We start from the raw sequence: 18,612 nt of genomic DNA on the forward strand, positions 1-18,612 counted from the left end.
CCTCAACTAGCACATCTCTCAAGCTAGTTGGACTCTCATTACTGACCCGCCCCAAAGGACACACCTGGGTACCAAAGAGCACCTCCAAATAGTGCATCTAGGTCCATCCTCAAACAGGTTGTTCTCCCAGGTAGGGATTTCCCTCCCCCAACATGTCGCCTCCCCAGTGGCTGATTTAGAGTTGTTCAAGGGCACCACTGTTTCTTCCACTGAGAATCTCGGGATTTGAATCTGCAGATAAAGTAAATGGCAGGTTCAGGTTCCAGTGATTCGGTTAGCTTAGGATAGGCTTGGAATGATATGCTGTCTCTTGCAAGCTCTCCCTAGTTTCACTTCCTTTTCATGCTACTTCACCCAATGTCTTTCAATCCATTACCGATCAGACCCAAGCTGAGCCCTTTCTTCCTGTCATCCTGTCTCCATCTCCTTCATCCCTGTCCTTCACCCCATTAGATCTTCCCTCTGGACTCCAGCTCCCAAGTTGGAATTGCTGCCTCCACTGTCCTCTGAACTCTCTGGTCTCTGCCCATTGTAATCCTGAGCTGGCTTTTCCTATGGTTTTGGATTCTCACCATCTTTCTCAGTTTTTATGAGTGCAGTCTGCTTCTCTGCCAGCTCCTTTTGGCTCCCCCATGTCTCATTTTGCTTTTCATTCCAGAGGACTCAGCCCTCCAGCCCTCCATTTTTATGCATTCTTTCATTCAACACAGCGGTTCTGAGCACTTACTACATACTAGGCTCTAGACTAGAAGCTGGGGTTGCATCAATCGAGTCCTTTTTCCAGGAGCCTCGGTAGAGGGGGACGGACAGGGCTGAAACCAAGCCAGAGGCTGAGATAGAAAAGTTTGCAGGGGTCTGTGGGAACAGAGGGGGAGGATGAACCACTCTGGCTGGGGGAGGCTCCAGGCTTTTCAGGCAGGGAAGGGAGGAGAGAGGTATTTTGGGAAGAGGGAACAGCATACATAAAGTTGAGGAGGTATCACTGAACATGGTGTGTCTTTGGAGTTTTATGCAGTTAATGTCACAGATGATGGGGTGGAGACAGAAAGAATGGTGGCAGGTGAAGCTGGAAAGGTAGTTTGAGATTTGACCACTAAAAGGAAGGAAACTAACATAATATTTCCTTTAATCCTTACAACATCTTCCAGATTTTACTGTCTCCACTTTGCATGTGAGGAGCCTGAGGCTTGCAGAGGTTAAGTGACAAATGGGAGGCAGCTGGTTAAGAAAAGTGGTTAAGAGCACAGGCTCTAGCATCCTGAGTTCCAGTCCTAGCATCTCCACTTACTTGGGGCACTGAGTACTCTTTCTCTTCCTGGATCTTGTTTCCTATTTGCTAAAAGAGAGTAATAGTACTAGAGCCTACTTTGTGAGTGGGGGGACGTTATGAGGATTCAGTTTAAAAGTGCCTGAGCAGTAAATGTTAGCTCTTAAGTGTCACAGTCAAGATTGAAACCCCAGTCTGTCTGAGTTCAAGGCCCTTGTATTGCTCGTGTATACCCTGCTCCTGGTTCTTGATTGTGAAGGAGCTTACGTGCACTGCTAAAGAGAATTTGGACTTGATCCCATAGGTAATGGGGAGCACTGAAGATTTTTAGGATGGGGAGTGGTTTGGACTCATTTTCCTGTTTGAAAAATCACTGAGTGGAGAGGGCCTGGGGACAAGGAGACCAGGACTGGGGGAAGGGAGAGGAGAGAAGGGGTGGTGCCAAGAGCAGAAGATGGAGTCCTAGGACTTGCTGGCTGACTGGGTGGAGATGGTGTGAATATCATTCAAATCACAGTCCCTGCTTTGAATCCTTCAATGGCTTCTCTTAACCAGGGTATAGACTCCTCATCCCAGCTGACAGCTCTTCACTCTCTGGCTCTTATTTACTGCTCTGAATTCACCTCACACACTCCCTCAACCTCCATACACCTTAAACAAAGCCACATTCAAGGCAGAGAAGCAAGTGGCTGAGCATATATCCCTACCTACTGTCCCCCTGACCCTGTCCTGTCCCTTCTGTGCACAGTCACCATTTTCCTTTCTTTGCCTCACAGCACAAATACTGCCAGGCTATTATCCCTCACCTTAACTCAATAATCCTGCCCACCCACTGATACAGAATCTGTTCCAGCCTCTCAGTAACCTTCCTGGCACCTCATTTTTATTCCTCTTTGCCCAAGACCAACTACTCCCTCATACAGAAATCAACCTCTCACTGATTTTCCTCCTGAGAACGGCTACAGTTTGACATAGAAGCTAAAGTCGTGTGCAGTCTTGAGCAAAGAGAGACAAGAAAGCTTGGGTCCCCTTCCAATGCTGTCGAAAGAAATCCCAAAGTTCCTGGAGGTCCTGAAACTTCATAACTGATGCTGCCTCTTATCTCAGTATATGTAAACTGTGGGATCCAGGCACAGTATCTGACTGTGGCCCTAGTGTTGTACAAGTATTTCTCGAATGAATGAATGACAGACTCACTTCTGCTGTTTCACGCGTGCACTGTTCTCCTCCATTGTCAGTGCCAACAGGAAAGCACTCCACATGACCCTGCCATTGTCCAGTCCTTCCACAAATCCATCAGCCCCCCAAAGTGGGGAAGATTACCCGCTCCGGTCCTCTCCTTTTACAGACCTTAAGCAGTTATGAGGGTGCACTTTATAGCCATGGCCACCAGAGGGCTCTTCTCAAAGCTCAGGATTCCCTTGAGCAGCTTCACAAGAGCTTCACCTGTGTAGCTAAGCAGGTTCTTTTATTAGTTTCATACTGCATCTGAGGTGTTCTGTCCATTCTGAGGCTCTTAGAGAAAGAACTGGTCATGTGGTGCCTTTAGAGGACTACTTTTCCAGCTATTTCCAAAAATTTCTTGGGAAAATACTATTTTCTTCTAAGGAAGGGACAGAAAAAATGGGCTTGATGTTATGGTAATCTGCGCCCTGTGCAGGACTTTTTAGGGAGGGTAGGTCCCTGAATGTGGGCAGCATGAAGACTCTACTCTGGGCTTCAGCCCAACCTAGCTGGGGTGCTCCATTCCAGCCTCAGCCCACCCCTGGTCACCTGCTCCTTCAAGTGGAGAAGCTGGACTTGGAAGACTGCTTGGGCAACTCACAAATCCTTTGACTGCAACTGTCTCATCTATGTCACAGAGCAAACACCACATCTATCTCACAGAGCTGTGTCAGGGTAAATGAGCAAATGTAGGTAAAAGTGCTTTGAAAAGTGTGATGCTCAGTGCCACCTCCATTTCCCTACTTAAATAAATCACATTCCAGGATTAGGATGAGCACAAACAATAAGCAGATCACAATTATAACAGGTCAAAAGGGTTTCTGAACTCTTGAGGAGAACTGATAGCAGAAAATCTCAAGTTTTAAATTATTAAATATAAATTACTCTTAAGATTGCATAAGATAAATTTCTATCAATCAAAATTATAATCCAGAAAAAATTGTTTCAAAATCAGAAAAGAAATAGTCATTGATATTTTGAATATCAGCATATCATCTTATAGACGTACATTTTTATATTTTTGTAAGTGACTATTTCAAAACATTTTACCAAAGTAAGTCACAAACTATTTTTCCTGGTATTTTACCCTAGAATTGGTAGATAGTTACTTGGTTTAAAATTTTCAAAGCAATAATCTTCTTTATCTCACAGACTCTAGATAATCTGAAGGAAGGGAAATACCATCTACGTGTGAGGCCTGCAGACATACCTGTTGCTGAGAGAGCATCTTTGAACTACTGGCGAACATGGAAGTGTATCAGCAAACCCTCAGAATTTCCTATAAAAAGCCCAGCCTTCACAGGTATAACCACAGGCTGACCTTCTCTGAAGCCCAGACCAGCTTCCCTTCTCACTCTAACAGAAGTGGCTTCAATCCAGAGAGTGCCCTGATTTCTGAACTAGTTCTGGATGATTCCTCTACCTTCCTGTCATCTCCTTTGAGCTTGTACCTGCCACATGCCCTCTCCATGACTTCTTACTCACTGGAACTAAACATCCTTCTCCATGTTCATTCCCCTGCATGCTGGTTTCACTTGCGCAAGGCTGGGCTGCATTCCACCCAGTCCTATTGGTCAGGGCACTCCACCATACTTTCAAGTCACCTCTAACCACCACACAAGGAATGTCTCCAAATGATCACTGTCTGGTGGGTGCCTTGCAGCATAGATCCACCTACCTGGGACACCAGAATAGCCATTCATGATTATTGATGGGTTTTGAGCTTTCGGGAGAGTCAAAAGGATCTATTTTATCTGTAGGTCATCTATTTTATCTGTGGTTGGTTAGATCAATTCAAAAAAAACAAATAGGTAACCAGTGTGAATTTAATGACTGAGTATATAAGCCAAAATTTCACATGTCCCACTGCCCTTCACTGCAGAAAAACTAGATTTCCATGCCCTGCTCCCCACCACACTTCTGCCAAACCTAGGGTTACATCTGAAAAGAGTGAGTGAGAAGAAGGAGGTATCTGGCAGGGACCATCTCTGGGGTGATCTCTTCAGCTTCCTCTGGGGCCCCTGGGTCAGTGAGAGCCCTGCCCACTTCTGAGAGCCCTGGCCCCTGGGAGGTGGTGACGCCCCTCTGCATGTTCTCCTCCAGGCCTACAGGATAAGGCACCTTTGGGACTTATGGATACACCACTGTTAGACACAGAAGAGGACGTGCACTACTGCTTCCTGCCCCTAGACCTAGTGGCCAAGTATCCAAGCCTGGTAACTGAAGACAATCTGCTGTGGCTGGCTAAGACCGTGGCCCTCATCGAGTGCGAGTGCAGCGAGTTCCGCTTCATTGGTGATTGCTCTATCTGGGGGGTTGGGGGAGGGGGAGGGGGGGAGGGGGGTGGGGGTGGCAGCAGGCTGATAGGACCCATCCACCCCTCCTAACCCCACACCACTTGGAGGCCCAGCTTGGGGCTTAGGGCCTCAGGAGCTTCCCTGGGCAGAGCTGGTGGAAGCGTGACAGAGCCTTCCTGGAAGCAAATGGATTCCCAGCATTAGACTCCCACTAGCCTCAGGGCTATTTTATTCCCTGTTCATTTTGGAATGGCCTGGGTGTAAAGGGGCACTGGAAACTAGCTGCAGTGGTGTCACGGCCACAGGAGTTGGTGTAAAGGGCAAGACCCTGAGCTGGACTCCAAACTACTTATCTCTCTGCCTTTATGTATCCAACTGGGCTCTAGACCTCAGTTCCTCTCACCATAAAATGAGGGAATAGGGTTGTTTCAAAGGATAGTCCCTTCCTCCTCTCACTTCCACTAAACTCAGGATAAAAGGGGAGAAGGGTGGATGGTGAAATGTTCCCCAGAATCATTGTAGAATTGTCCACCTGAGCTAGTGGCCTAAGGAGGGATGAGATCTTCAAGCCTGGACAGAAGAGAGCCTCCCTCCTCCACCAGGACAGGTTCTGGTGGGGTGTGAACTGAACTGATTCCAAGATGCTGCTGCTGCCTGTATGAATAGGGCAGGAAATACCCAAATTGTACTGGGGACCAAATGCCTGGAACCCCAGCCTTTCATAGTCACAGTCACCTGGAAAGTTGTCTATAATGTGCTTCTGAATCTCCAAGTTGATTCACACAGGACAGTAGCATTGGCTCCATCTCTGCCTCCCACACTGCAGTCCAGGCAGGGAAAAACTGCAAGAGCCACCTGCCAACCCAGGCTCAGCCAGGCCCTTCCTCTCTAAGTGGCAAGACAACTCCCTCTTTTGGAATGACCTGCTCTTGGGTCAAGACTCACAGGGTAAGTCTCAGGGCCAGTGTGTGCTCACCAGGAAGACCTGGCTTGGGAGCCCCAGGCCAGCCCATGGGAAGCCACACCCACGGACTCAGACACAGGAAAACAAAGTAATTTGGGGTTTTTCACCTTGAAGACCACAGACTGAAAGCTAATCTAACCAGGTATGTTTAGAAATTGTTTTGGAATAAGGAGCCCCTAGGATAAGTTGTAGCACCAAAAACCTGCCAAAACCTGGACCTGCAATTAGATCAGAAATAACCTTGTTAACCCATTTTGTTTCCTTTTGTTTTTCAAGTGAATTTTCTCCGCTCACAGAAGATTTTACTACCAGATAATTTCTCCAACATAGATGTGTTAGAAGCAGAAGTGGAAATTCTGGAAATCCCTGAACTCAGTGAAGCTGTGAGGTTGTACCGAATGAACATGGGTATGTCACCAGGGGAACCTTGGCCTCCCCTTGACATCCTGGGGCAGTCTGGGCTTTAGCCAGAAAAGCCAAAAACAAACATCTTCCCTCCCACAACCACTCTGGGCTTTGGGTGGTAGTGAGAGAAGTGGGTGTTCTGGCTGACTTAGAATCTGAGAAGAGAAATTTCAGTCTGAAACCCAGTGTGCCCTCTGTCTGCTCAGTCTTGCCACTGACCTATCGGTAGCTCAGCCCAGCCTGGGTGGGGAAACCGGGCCAGAGTGTCCAGGGGAGGGAAGTTGGGCCTGAGGCCGGGCTTCCCAAGGTAGGGGAGGTCTGCCCTCCTTGTGGATGTGTCAAGCAACTGGGAACTTGTAACTAACCCCTACCTGCCACTCCCATCCTTCCTCTTCCAGGCATAGCTGGAGGGCGTGGGAAATTCCCCATAGGACTTCAGTTATCCCCCACACACCCCAGTTCCTTTGTCCCCCCTACTTCAAATCCCTGGCTGCTGTGCCTGTTTCTGCCTGCTCCTGACACTTCCTGACCCTGGTCCAGGCCTTCAAGTTCCCGGCCCAACCTCATTCCAATTTGCTCCTCATATTTTTTATTTGCCTTTCACCATCCCATTTCCCAAATCCTGCATGTCTATGGACGCTACTGCGCATGTTGCAGGAGCTAGCTACCTTAGTGTGGCCTCAGCTGGCATTCTGAGAATATATAGAACTGTCTTGCACATGTGAAGTTTGGCCTGCATGTCACCAGATACTTATTCCATGGGAATCAGACTTTCCCTACTTTTAGGCCAGCTCTCCCAGACTCCTCCCCAGGCAAGTGGAGTCCTATCCTATCTGGGGGTAGTGGCATCCTGCTGCAGGTCTCAGGAGCCTGTCTTGGGATCTTACAACCCACTTCAAAGGGTGTAAGTTCAAACCTCTCCCCCAAAGACTTCTGTTCCTTCAGAGAACATGGGTCAGAGAGATGAGTAGACCGGTGCATGCTGCACAAGAGCTATGTTAAGTTGGAAGGGAAGCATGCCTGTGGACAGGCTCTGTAAGCCATAAAGCAGCCCCCAAACACAAAGCATGTTTTTTGTCTTTTATAAAGCACCATAACTAAGGGAAACAGCTCTCATAGCCTTGGAGGTAGAGGCGCTCTCAAATCTCAGCTCTGCCCCACCTAGCTTTGGTATTTGGGGCAAGGTTCTTAACTGGCCTCTCAGGACACAGTTTCCTCATCTATGATAAGAGGAGAGTACTACCCCTCTTGTAGGATTGGAGATGACCCATGAAAATCACCTGGCAGCTTGCCACTGGCCCACTGTTGCCACTGGAACAGGGTCCTGTAGACTGTGCATTGTGCCCACTGCAGGAGAACAAGGTTTCACCCATAAGCCCGCAATTCAAATATCCAACCTGAAAGTAACACTACACAGTGTGTCTCCGGGGAAAATTCTGCCCAAGAGTGATAGGGACTGTGAATCCGGGAAGCCTGTAATGCACATTAGGTTCAATGCTGTGGTTGTCATTCTTTACCCATGGATAATTAGAGCAGAGTTTGGAACTAAGGGAAATTCCTGCAGAGGCTGGGGCCAGATGGCTGTTATTCTGAAATTCAAATGTTAGTGATAACAGCTAATTAATCTACCCCCCATACCCACCCCGCCTCTCAACAAATAGTTTTGACCTCTAAACCTGACTGAATATAAGAAAAACTATACTGATTTCGAGCGGATCCATATTTGGCTGTGCAAGGAAATAAGCTCCCTCAAAGTCTCTTTAGTTACTGATTTAAGGCAGCAGTAGGAAGCAAGACCCAAAGCTTCCAGTACAGTTATGACCATGAGGGATCTAGGAGTCACCCCTTTCTCTCTGGCACAGGTGGCTGTTCCCGGACCTCCTGTCCTCCTCCAAGCCCTGGGAAGGGGGGCCGTGCAGCAGGCCTAGAGTCTGTGAAGCCACTGTACATGATGACCCTGGGTCTGCTTGTCAAGTACCCAGACTCCGCACTAGGACAGCTCCGCATCGAGAGCACTCTGGATGGAAGTAGACTGTACATCACTGGGAACGGGGTCCTCTTCCAGCACGTTAAGTAAGGCCCTCCTCAGAGCACAGCTTGGTCCCACTCAGGCTGAGCTTTACCTTTCTTGAGGAACCAACCTGGGGCCCTGCCCATGAGCCAGAGATTGTGTCCTTGGGGACAAAATGATCATTTTAGCCACTCCCACTACCCACACCAGCACCACCAAATTTGGGCCTCGGAGGAGAGGCCTGGTGCCAAGGTATAAGGTTCCCAAGGTTCAAAGGTCTCACACTGTTTCATATTTCCATCCTCTGTGATCTATTGCTCTGGTTCTAGCCCTGTGCTAGGTCTGAGGTGACCAGGCCAATCACAACACTTAGGGTGCTGGATAGTCCCCCTCCTTCAAAGGTCCTCCCCACAACCCTTGGGAGGCTCACTGACACACAGAAAGAGCCAGGGGTGAGCCCCCCCCAAGAAGCAAGGCAAGGCAGTCTTCCTGGAGGAGGTGATACCTGGCCTCTGCCTTGTGGGATGAGCTCAGAATGTTCCCATTAGTGCAGGGGCATGGATTCTAATCCTGTTTTTTTAATTAATTTAATCAATTCGTTAATTAATTAATTAATTTATGGCTGCGTTGGGTCTTTGTTGCTGTGCACGGGCTTTCTCTAGTTGTGGCGAGAGGGGGCTACTCTTCGTTGCACTACATGGGCTTCTCATTGCAGTGGCTTCTCTTGTTGTGGAGCACCTGCTCTACGCACGCGGGCCTCAGCAGTTGTGGTGCACGGGCTTCAGTAGTTGTGGCTCGTGGGCTCTAGAGCACAGGCTCAGTAGTTGTGATGCATGGGCTTAGTTGCTCCGCGACATGTGGGATCTTCCCGGAACAGGGCTCGAACCCATGTCCCCTGCATTGGCAGGCGGGTTCTTAACCACTGCACCACCAGGGAAGCCCCTAATCCTGTTTTTTTTGTTTTTTTTTAGATATTTGCCATGTATTTCTTCTTAGGTCTTTTTTTTTAAATTAATTAATTAATTTATATATATATATATTTAACATCTTTATTGGGGTATAATTGCTTTACAATGGTGTGTTAGTTTCTGCTTTATAACAAAGTGAATCAGTTATACATATACATATGTTCCCATATCTCTTCCCTCTTGTATCTCCCTCCCTCCCACCCTCCCTATCCCACCCCTCCGGGCGGTCACAAAGCACCGAGCCGATATCCCTGTGCCATGCGGCTGCTTCCCACTAGCTATCTACCTTAAGTTTGTTAGTGTATATGTGTCCATGCCTCTCTCTCGCCCTGTCACAGCTCACCCTTCCCCCTCCCCATATCCTCAAGTCCGTTCTCCAGTAGGTCTGTGTCTTTATTCCTGTCTTACCCCTAGGTTCTTCATGACATTATTTTTTTTCCTTAAATTCCATATATATGTGTTAGCATACGGTATTTGTCTTTTTCTTTCTGACTTACTTCACTCTGTATGACAGACTCTAGGTCTATCCACCTCATTACAAATAGCTCAATTTCGTTTCTTTTTATGCCTGAGTAATATATATTTTTTCTTTTTGGCTGTGTTGGGTCTTCGTTTCTGTGCGAGGGCTTTCTCTAGTGGCGGCAAGCAGGGGCCACTCTTCATCGCAGTGCGCGGGCCTCTCACTATCGCGGCCTCTCTTGTTGCGGAGCACAGGCTCCAGACGTGCAGGCTCAGTAGTTGTGGCTCATGGGCCTAGTTGCTCCGCGGCATGTGGGATCTTCCCAGACCAGGGCTCGAACCCGTGTCCCCTGCATTGACAGGCAGATTCTCAACCACTGCGCCACCAGGGAAGCCCCCTAATCCTGTTTTATAGAAAGGTAAACAGGTTCAGAGTAGGGCAACTCTCTTAGGCTCACAAAATACACTGGTACCAAAACTAAAGATAGAAGTGGGTTTTCCTGAGCACCTGGGGAGAGGGTCAGCCAACCCCAAACACTGTCTTACCCCAAAACTGTCATTTGTGGCCCACACCATCCATTTCTCCCGGAGATGTCCCACCCCTGATGTCACAGGGCACAGAGGGCAAAGACAAGTGCCTTTGGAGGTGGGGGGTTTCCCGGGCATACAAGATATCAGTAATCTCCCAAACCGTGACAGGCTGCCACATAGTGACTGAGATGTCTTGGGCAGATATTTATGGGGGCAAAAATGGAGTGACTGGGCCCTGGCCTGGATTCTGGAACCTGAGACAGGGCTTGGAGGCTTGCAATTAGTCAATTTAGAGGGTTTTGCTGAAATAGGTCAAGCTCAGCTGCAAAAGGGTGAGCCTATGTGTCCAAGTATACCCCACTATGAGACGTCATCAGAAACCAGTTAAGGAAATGATGTTAGTGGCCACAGGCTTGAGTTAGTGTAAGGGCAAGACATTCTAGACATGGAAGGTTGACAGGCTGTACTCCCTTGGGGTACAGTGCTAAAGCTCTCTGTGACAGACCTTTCCTCTGGGCAGGAACTGGCTGGGGACTTGCCGGCTGCCCCTGACTGAGACCATTTCTGAGGTGTACGAGCTCTGTGCCTTCCTGGACAAGAGGGACATCACCTATGAGCCAATGAAAGTGGCTCTGAAGACTCATCTGGAGCCGAGGACTCTGGCACCCATGGATGTGCTCAGTAAATAAAGAAGCTTCTCAGTTTGAATTCAACATCAGAGGAGGGTCTAGGGGATCACAGAGGAAAGATAAGGCTGGCTAGAACCAGGAACTGTAGATGGAACAGAAAAGGAAAGCTAGACTAACATCTGTGGGTTTCACCTAAAAGGAAACTTTCCTGTTAGGTGACCCCTCCCCACCCCAAGCCCACAGGTAGCCTCAAGTAGTCCAGGCTGAGCTGTGCAGACTGACCCAGTTGGGGGGCCACATGGGACCCCAAGGGCATGCCTGCTCTGGCTCTGGGAGCCAATGCTATGCCCATTTGGTCCTTGCAGCCATCCAGGGAAGAATGATCCCTGGGTCCATTTAACAAAAAAAGCAGAGGCTCAGGGAGGTAACTTGCTTATATTACTAGATCATGGTCAAGCTGGGATTTAAATCTGAGTCTAAAGCCAGTGTTGTTTCACCAGCTGCCTATAACTGTTTCCTAACAAAAAGTGTTTTAGATCAATTTATGCTATATTACTATCATTCAGCAACATTCAGTACTTATTTGAGCACCTACCATATACCAGGACAGTAGATAACACTAGAGGTACAGAAGAGAGCAAAACAGACCCAGTTTCTATCTTCATGAGGTTCACAATCTATATACCTCTTGGTTATATCATCTATTTATATACCCTTCATTCATTACAAAGCTCATTAGAAACTGGTTCTTAAGACAGAACAAAGCCTAAATCTAGTCACCCCAGGAAAAGGGTCATGAGTTCATCTTCCCAGAATAAAGCCCCATTCTCCAGACATGCCTCGAGGCTTGGTCTCTATAGAAGTGATAGTGATTTGATGAGACGCTGGCTCTATGATATTTGCCAAACCATAAGCACAAACATACAGAGGGACTCCTAGCTCCGGTCTGAGTGGCCATGTGGAAAATTACACACCCAGCCAGAAACCAGAAGCAGTTAGCAAGGTAGGTAGAAAGGTACATTAGCCAAGCTTTCTTGGGAGAGGTGGGCCAGGGGAAGAACAGCAGTGCCCTTCGGGTTGGTGGCCCTCCCCCAACCCAGAGTCACCAGCTGACCCTCCAAGCTGCTATTGACACCCAGGAAACCATATGGTGAGCCACAGGGAAGGCCTGAGGAGCAGAAAAGGTTGATGTCAGGGATTTCTGCTGCTTCTCAGACTAGGCAACAGAATATGACTGATGAAGATATTGTGTCTTAACATGTAATGGACAAAATGCCCTACCTAATTTCCCTTTTGGCCACGTGATTTGTTCCCTCTCATTGGTTTCCTTAGATGAGGAGTGGACGGCAGAAATCACTGTGTATTCCCCTCAACAGATCGTCAAAGTTTATGTTGGAAGCCACTGGTATGCAACCACCTTGCAGACCCTGCTGAAGGTACTGCTGGCCCGAGGCTGCCCTCGTCTCCTTTTGGCTTCTGCGGCTGAGAAGATTCTGTCACCTGACCCATACACAGCCTTCAGCACCTGATTAAAACAAGGACCTTCCCTCTGCTCCATGGCCCAAAGTGCTTTTATTCTATGAGCAGCATTCTGGGAAGGCTTTAGGAGTTTGGGTAGGGATGAGGCCAGTCTGAGGGGCCTGGACTGAGCAGGACATAGTGTGAGGTTCCAGATGCCTCAAGAGAGTGGTCTAGGAGCCAGCAAAACTTGAAGCAGAGATGATGTGCTTCTCCCTAGATGCTCTGCTCCTCATTATGGCTCCTTGTGGCCAACAAGATAAGGAGATGGAAATCCCAAAGCCTCTGCTCTAGAATGGTTAGGAAAACGAAGAGAAGGCTGACCTGCCCCTTAATAAGGATGTAGTCCTTTAACAGACTAACAAGAGTCTGGTGTCCAACCCTTTGCAGTATCCAGAACTGCTGTCCAACCCTCAGAGAGTGTACTGGATCACATATGGACAGACCCTGCTGATCCACGGGGATGGCCAAATGTTTCGACACATTCTCAACTTCCTGAGACTTGGAAAACTATTTTTACCATCTGAATTTAAGTGAGTGAAGGAAGGAAATCATATAATGAAACCCCATCCCTCTTCAAGACGGAAATTTGAGTTTGTAGCCTTCAGGGAGATTATATTATTTCCAACATGTGAACTGCTGTTCAAGGCAGCAGCTCTGGAGGCTTATAACCCCACCCACACTCCCACCCCAGATGCCCAGTGCGACATCTTGTCATTTGCAGGGAATGGCCCCTCCTCTGCCAGGAGGTGGAGGAATACCACATCCCATCCCTCTCAGAAGCCCTTATCCAATGTGAGGCATACAAGTAAGGAAACTGCTCCTGACACCATGTTCTAAAGTTTGAACCTTTATATTCCTCTTGGGAATCCTGTCCTAAGTCTCACCTCCCAGTAGGACCTGTTCTCCTTAGAGTTAAGGGGGTGGAGCAGGCCCAGGATTGGGCAGGGACCTAAGCAAAACCCTTTAAAGCCCCTTCTCCCCTGCTGTCTAGAGTTAACTCCCAGCCAGAGGGCAGACCTGGTCAATGGGCTAGTGGAAGCTTCTGCTTACTAACCAAACCCTCTTGGAGTCTGCAGGTCATGGATCCAGGAGAAAGAATCTGGAAATGAAGTTTTTCCCATCAGAAGGCTGCATGTGGTGACAGAAGGGCCAGGGTCACTGGTGGAGTTCAGTAGCGATGCCAAAGAAGTAAGTCCCAGCATTCTTTGGTTTGGTGTTACCCTGAAAGAGCACCAGCACAGGGCTCAGAGGGCAGACCGCTACTGAGGGGTATGGCAAATTGAAAGAGCCGGGCCTACATGGCTCCTGGCACAGTGACTGGTTTCTGAACCTGGAGGGAGACACCAGGAAATGCTGGCTGCCTGTGGCCTGGGATGCTGATATGTCCCTTTGGTGTGTGAAAGGACCCTGGGCTGGTACCACCCCCACTCAGACTGAGCAAATATCAAATGTAAGACCCATGTGGGGGATGGGATTGTTCTGGGTAAGCAAGTGAAGTCTTAGAGACCCAGCTTATGAGATCTTGGGTAAGGCTTCGATGTGGAAGCACAAAATGCCCAGAGCTGCTGTGCCCTCCCTCTCCAGACCACAGCTTGCATACCTATGGAGTTCCAAGACTGCAGTGACAGGACTCCACGGAACAAGGCCAAGGGGACCCTGGCCAGGTCCAGCCAGATAGAGGAGGCTGAGCAGTACTTCCGGACAATCCAGGTGTCCCTATGCCGAGGTGCCAAGAGGGCGGGTAATCCCAGCACATACTCACACTGTCCTGGTCTATGTGCCAACCCTAGACACTGGGGGGCCCACCCTGAGAGTCCTCCCAAGAAGAAGTGTACCACAGTCAACCTCACACAGAAATCTGAAAGCAAAGACCCTCCTGTCACCCCCATGCAAAAACTCATCTCCCTGGTAAGGGAATGGGACATGGTCAATTGCAAACAATGGGAATTCCAGCCACTGCCAGGCCCCCCGAGCAGCTCCTTGGAGGAAGCCACCCTGAAGCTCCCCTCAGGAGGTGAGGCTGTTTCCCAGCCCAGCACCTCAGCTTCCTGGAAAGGCCATTACACAGCCTCAGAGAAGGACCCAGGCCCACAGGCAGGGGCTGGAGCTGGAACCAAAGACAAGGAGCCAGAGCCAACCTTTAAGCCATACTTCCCCATGAAAAGAGCTGTCACCTTGAAGGACTGGGGCAAGCAGAGCCCAAAGGAGAGAGGTGAGTCCTGTCCCATCCTTGACCTAATTCTCATTTACAACAGAGAAGGCAAACCTTGGCCAAGACCACAGAGCGAGTCAGTGATTAAGGGGGACTAGAGCTCTGCACTCACTGATGCCAAGCAGAAGACCCAGAAATGACAGGCACACTGGCATGACTTGGAGGCTTGAGAAACTACTTGAGGCATATGGGAGGAAGTGCCTATAAAGTGATAGGAGCACAGAGAAGGGTTGGGGGCTGAGGAGTCAGCAGGGGAAAGAAGGAGAAGCCTTGGGTGCTTGAGGAAACACAAGTCATGCGTCTAGCAGCTGGAGACCAGGCTTCACATGAAGTGATAAAGAGATAAGGCTGAAGACATAAGGAAATCAGGACAGGTCTTGTGGGTCAGGTTCAGGACCTAGCAGTTTGTTCTGATCCTAAGGGGAGCGGACAGCCACTGAAGCATTCTAAACAAGGAAGCAAGCAGTCAGGTGTGCATTTAGAAAGTTTGTTCCAGGGCAGAGGAAATGCAGCAGCAGGAGGATACGTGTTAGAAATGCCAAGATCATTCTAGATGAAACAAGTTAGGCAGTTGGAAGAAGCAGGAAAGTATCAGGCCAAGGAGGGGGCAGGTTTCTGGTTTGGGTGATTGCAAGGGGGTGGATGGTTACTGAGGTAGGAAGGACAAGAGAAGTAGGACTTGGGGAAGATGACACATTGCATGTGAGGTACTGATGGACATCCAAGGGGAGAAGTCCAGAAGACAGGAGGGTATATGGGGACTGGGCTGAATAGACAGGTGTGTGTGTGGTGGGGAAGTGTGGAGCAGCCCAGGGAAGTGAGCTGAGAACTGCTATGACGGACTGTTTCCTCTGCACCTTCAAAGTCCTTCCTACAGTATTCTGTCATTTTCCCTTTTAGTGGCTCAGGCCCTGCTTGGAGGGGTCTCCTTGGGCCCCACCTGTGAGCCCCAAGTTGGTTTCTCAAGCATATTTTTTTTAATTTATTTTTGGCTGCGCTGGTCTTTGTTGCTGCACACGAGCTTTCTCTAGTCGTGGCAAGCTGGGGCTACTCTTAATTGCAGTGTGCAGGCTTTCTCATTGTGGTGGCTTCTCTTGTTGTGGAGCATGGGCTCTAGGACCATGGGCTTCAGGAGTTGCAGCACGCGGGCTCAGTAGTTGTGGCTTGAGGGCTCTAGAGCACAGACTCAGTAGTTGTGGCGCACAGGCTTAGCTGCTCCACAGCATGTGGGATCTTCCCGGAACAGGGATCGAACCCATGTCCCCTGCATGCGCAGGCGGATTCTTTTTTTTTTTTTAATAAATTTATTTATTTATTTTTGGCTGCGTTGGGTCTTTGTTACTGTGCACGGGCTTTCTCTAGTTGTAGTGAGCGGGGGCTACTCTTCATTGCAGTGGCTGGGCTTCTCATTGCGGTGGCTTCCGTTGTTGCGGAGCATGGGCTCTAGGTACGTGGGCTTCAGTAGTTGTGGCTCGAGGGCTCTAGAGCGCAGGCGGAGTAGTTGTGGCACGCGGGCTTAGTTGCTCTGCGGCACATGGGATCTTCCCAGAGCAGGAATCAAACCTGTGTCCCCTGCATTGGCAGGCAGATTCTTAACCACTGTGCCACCAGGGAAGTCCCTCAAGCGTATTCGTCAGAATGGATATGCATCAGCAACTCCCCACAAAAGCTCCTCTCATAATTTTACTAAGATTTCCAGTCCCCAGCTGGGTTATTATCAGCTCTATTTACTACCAGTCCTAGTTCAACAGAGGATTTGTAAAGTTCCTTGGAGTTCTGAAATTCAGGATTTGGCTTGCAGTGATTCAAGGGCAATGTAGAGAGGAGAGCCAGAACATGCCCCTGCCAGCTCAGGGTACCACTTCTGAGAAGCTGGAGGCAAAGGCTCGTGACTGACTGTACTGGTCTGTTGCCAGAGGTCTCCTCCCTGCTTGGGCTCTGAGGTGGCTTAAGGAGGGCCCTCTCCCCGTGTTGTTTTCACAGAAAGTCCTGCCCCTGAGCAGTCTCTGCCTGAGGCCAGTGAGGTGGACAGCACAGGGGTCATCCTCAAAGTGACCCACCCCCCCGTGGTGGGTAGTGATGGCTCCTGCATGTTCTTTGAGGACAGCATCATCTATACCACACAGATGGACAACCTCACAGACATGCCACCCACAGCCAGCCCCCAGCCCCGAGGTAAGGCTCTGGAGCCATGCCTGGCCCTGCACTTCCTTGCGGAGATGCCTGAGCCCTCACCCAGGGTACTTCAGGGATACAGTCTCCCTTGGAAGCCCTACACCTCTCCCTTACTCCGGGCTGGCTCTAAGGCTCTAGCCGTGGCAGATGTGGCCACATCCACTCTCTCCTCCACAGAGGTGACTTTCCTGAGTTTCTCTCTGTCCTGGGAAGAGATGTTTTACGCACAGAAATGTCACTGCTTCCTGACTGACATCATTCTGGATTCCATCAGGCAAAAGGACCCCAAAGCCATCACAGCCAAGGTGGTCTCCCTGGCCAACCGGCTGTGGGTATGTGTGATAGGCCTCAGGCCTTGTTCCTTCTCCACTTTCCCTTGCCTCCACGGTAAGTAGGCAAGGCAAGAGGAAGCAAGCCAAGATACAGGGTCAGGGGAGTAAGGGGAAGAGATCAGGGGCAGAAGGGCAGGGACAGGGAGACAGGGCAGCAGCATCTGGGCCAAGCCTTGGCCAAGAGGCAGTTTGAACTGATAGTATCCTCTGACCTCTGCAGCTCCTGCAGGCCCAGGGAAGCCCCTGCTCTGCATCCCACTCTGAGGGGCTGGGAGCAAATGTGTGTCACACTGCTGCCCCCAGCCCTGCCTGACTGTGGGCTCTTCTGGCAGACCCTGAACATCAGCCCCAAGCAGTTTGTGGTGGACTTGCTGGCCATCACTGGCTTCAAGGATGACCGGTACACCCAGGAACATCTGTACAGCTGGGTGGAGGTGAGGGCCTCCTGCACCCCACTGGGAATGGCGACCCTCCAGATGCCTCAGATGGACACTGTCTTGCTGCATGAGGGCCAGGCCAGTGCTGCCCAGAAGGCAAGACAGGCAACTAGACCTCTAGTCTCTGGTCCCAGGGAGGGAGGAACAATGGATGAAATTAACCTGTCTAGAGTGGTCAAAAAGCAATATTCAGGCCGCTGGTTTTTGTAGTTTTCCTCCCATTTTACCAATTTAGCCTTCATCACTAACAACCCTGACTATACTCAGGGAAGCACATTCTACGAGCTCAAGGTTTTGGGGTGCTGAAATCCGAGAAACTACCGGGAGTCAGATAGATGTTTTCAATGACTGATACCAACTTCACCTACTCAGCCATGATGTCAGTACTTTTGTACATTCCTTTTACACTTAAGCTGCTTTAAAGCAGTTTTTACAAAGAAAAGGAAAATGTTCAATAAGGGCAAAGGAATGACTCAGGTTTTTTGTTTTTTGATTCCTTAAAATAATTTTAGGATTCACATTTTTATTTTAACATTGTAGGTGAAAAAGATTTAGCTAATTTTTCATTAATCTGGCATTTCTGTAATCAAGTACATTACTATAACATCTTTCACTATAAACACAAAAGTGCCAAGTTACTATCCTCTGTCTAGTCTATTGAGTGGAAAGTGAAGTCAGCACCTACGACTAGAAAGTGGAAAACCAGTGGCAGGAAACATGCACTTTTGGCCCTCTATTCATTCTGTTGTGTTCCCTGGTAGCCACTCGAAACCACAGGTCTGTGAGACGCCTTTAGGCAGAAGTGAGCTCAACAGCATCAAGTAGCCTTGCCTTGACCCTGCCCCCACCCAGATAGGAGGACCCCATCCACACAGCCAGGAAGTCAGGAATAAGACCAGCCTTTTCCTTCCAGCTCACGCTGCCTTTTGCCAGGAAATATGGCCGCTGTGTGGACCTGCTCATCCAGAGGGGCCTGTCGAGGTCTGTCTCTTACTCTCTCCTGAGCAAGTATTTACAAGATGGCTAAGGTGCCCAGAGAAGCTGCCCCACAAACACCCCATCCCATCGCCAAGGTTCATTTTAACCAGGGATGTCCCCAGAATGTGTGTGCCCGTCCAAGGGTGTGTTAGTTTATTTTTTATTATAAACAAAGAATAAATCACAAGGGTCTGGACTCAGT

The 18,612-nt window shown here is 49.2% G+C and overlaps 1 protein-coding gene across 9 annotated transcripts in view; it reads left to right on the forward strand.

Moving 5' to 3' along the window:
- Nucleotides 1-18,597, forward strand: part of KCTD19 (potassium channel tetramerization domain containing 19) — a 32,193-nt gene extending 13,596 nt beyond the window's left edge. For 3 of the 9 annotated variants that reach the window (XM_033407702.2, XM_033407703.2, XM_049703744.1), the window contains 13 exons: nt 3,644-3,794; nt 4,595-4,786; nt 6,029-6,160; nt 8,020-8,230; nt 10,647-10,807; nt 12,088-12,191; nt 12,664-12,806; nt 12,998-13,081; nt 13,353-13,464; nt 13,861-14,488; nt 16,472-16,663; nt 16,841-16,995; nt 17,328-18,211. In XM_033407702.2, the coding sequence (XP_033263593.1) occupies nt 3,644-3,794; nt 4,595-4,786; nt 6,029-6,160; nt 8,020-8,230; nt 10,647-10,807; nt 12,088-12,191; nt 12,664-12,806; nt 12,998-13,081; nt 13,353-13,464; nt 13,861-14,488; nt 16,472-16,663; nt 16,841-16,995; nt 17,328-17,642 (2,580 nt within the window). In that variant the 3' untranslated portion in view covers nt 17,643-18,211. Of the gene's footprint in view, nt 1-3,643; nt 3,795-4,594; nt 4,787-6,028; nt 6,161-8,019; nt 8,231-10,646; nt 10,808-12,087; nt 12,192-12,663; nt 12,807-12,997; nt 13,082-13,352; nt 13,465-13,860; nt 14,489-16,471; nt 16,664-16,840; nt 16,996-17,215; nt 18,212-18,345 lie in introns of those variants that run through there. The other 6 variants (XR_007474425.1, XM_004280861.3, XM_049703742.1 and 3 more) reach the window with 6 other exon arrangements.
- The last annotated feature ends 15 nt before the right edge of the window (nt 18,598-18,612 follow it).

The sequence above is a fragment of the Orcinus orca genome, chromosome 20 (assembly GCF_937001465.1).
Source record: "Orcinus orca chromosome 20, mOrcOrc1.1, whole genome shotgun sequence".
In the NCBI taxonomy this organism is placed as follows: Eukaryota; Metazoa; Chordata; class Mammalia; order Artiodactyla; family Delphinidae; genus Orcinus; species Orcinus orca.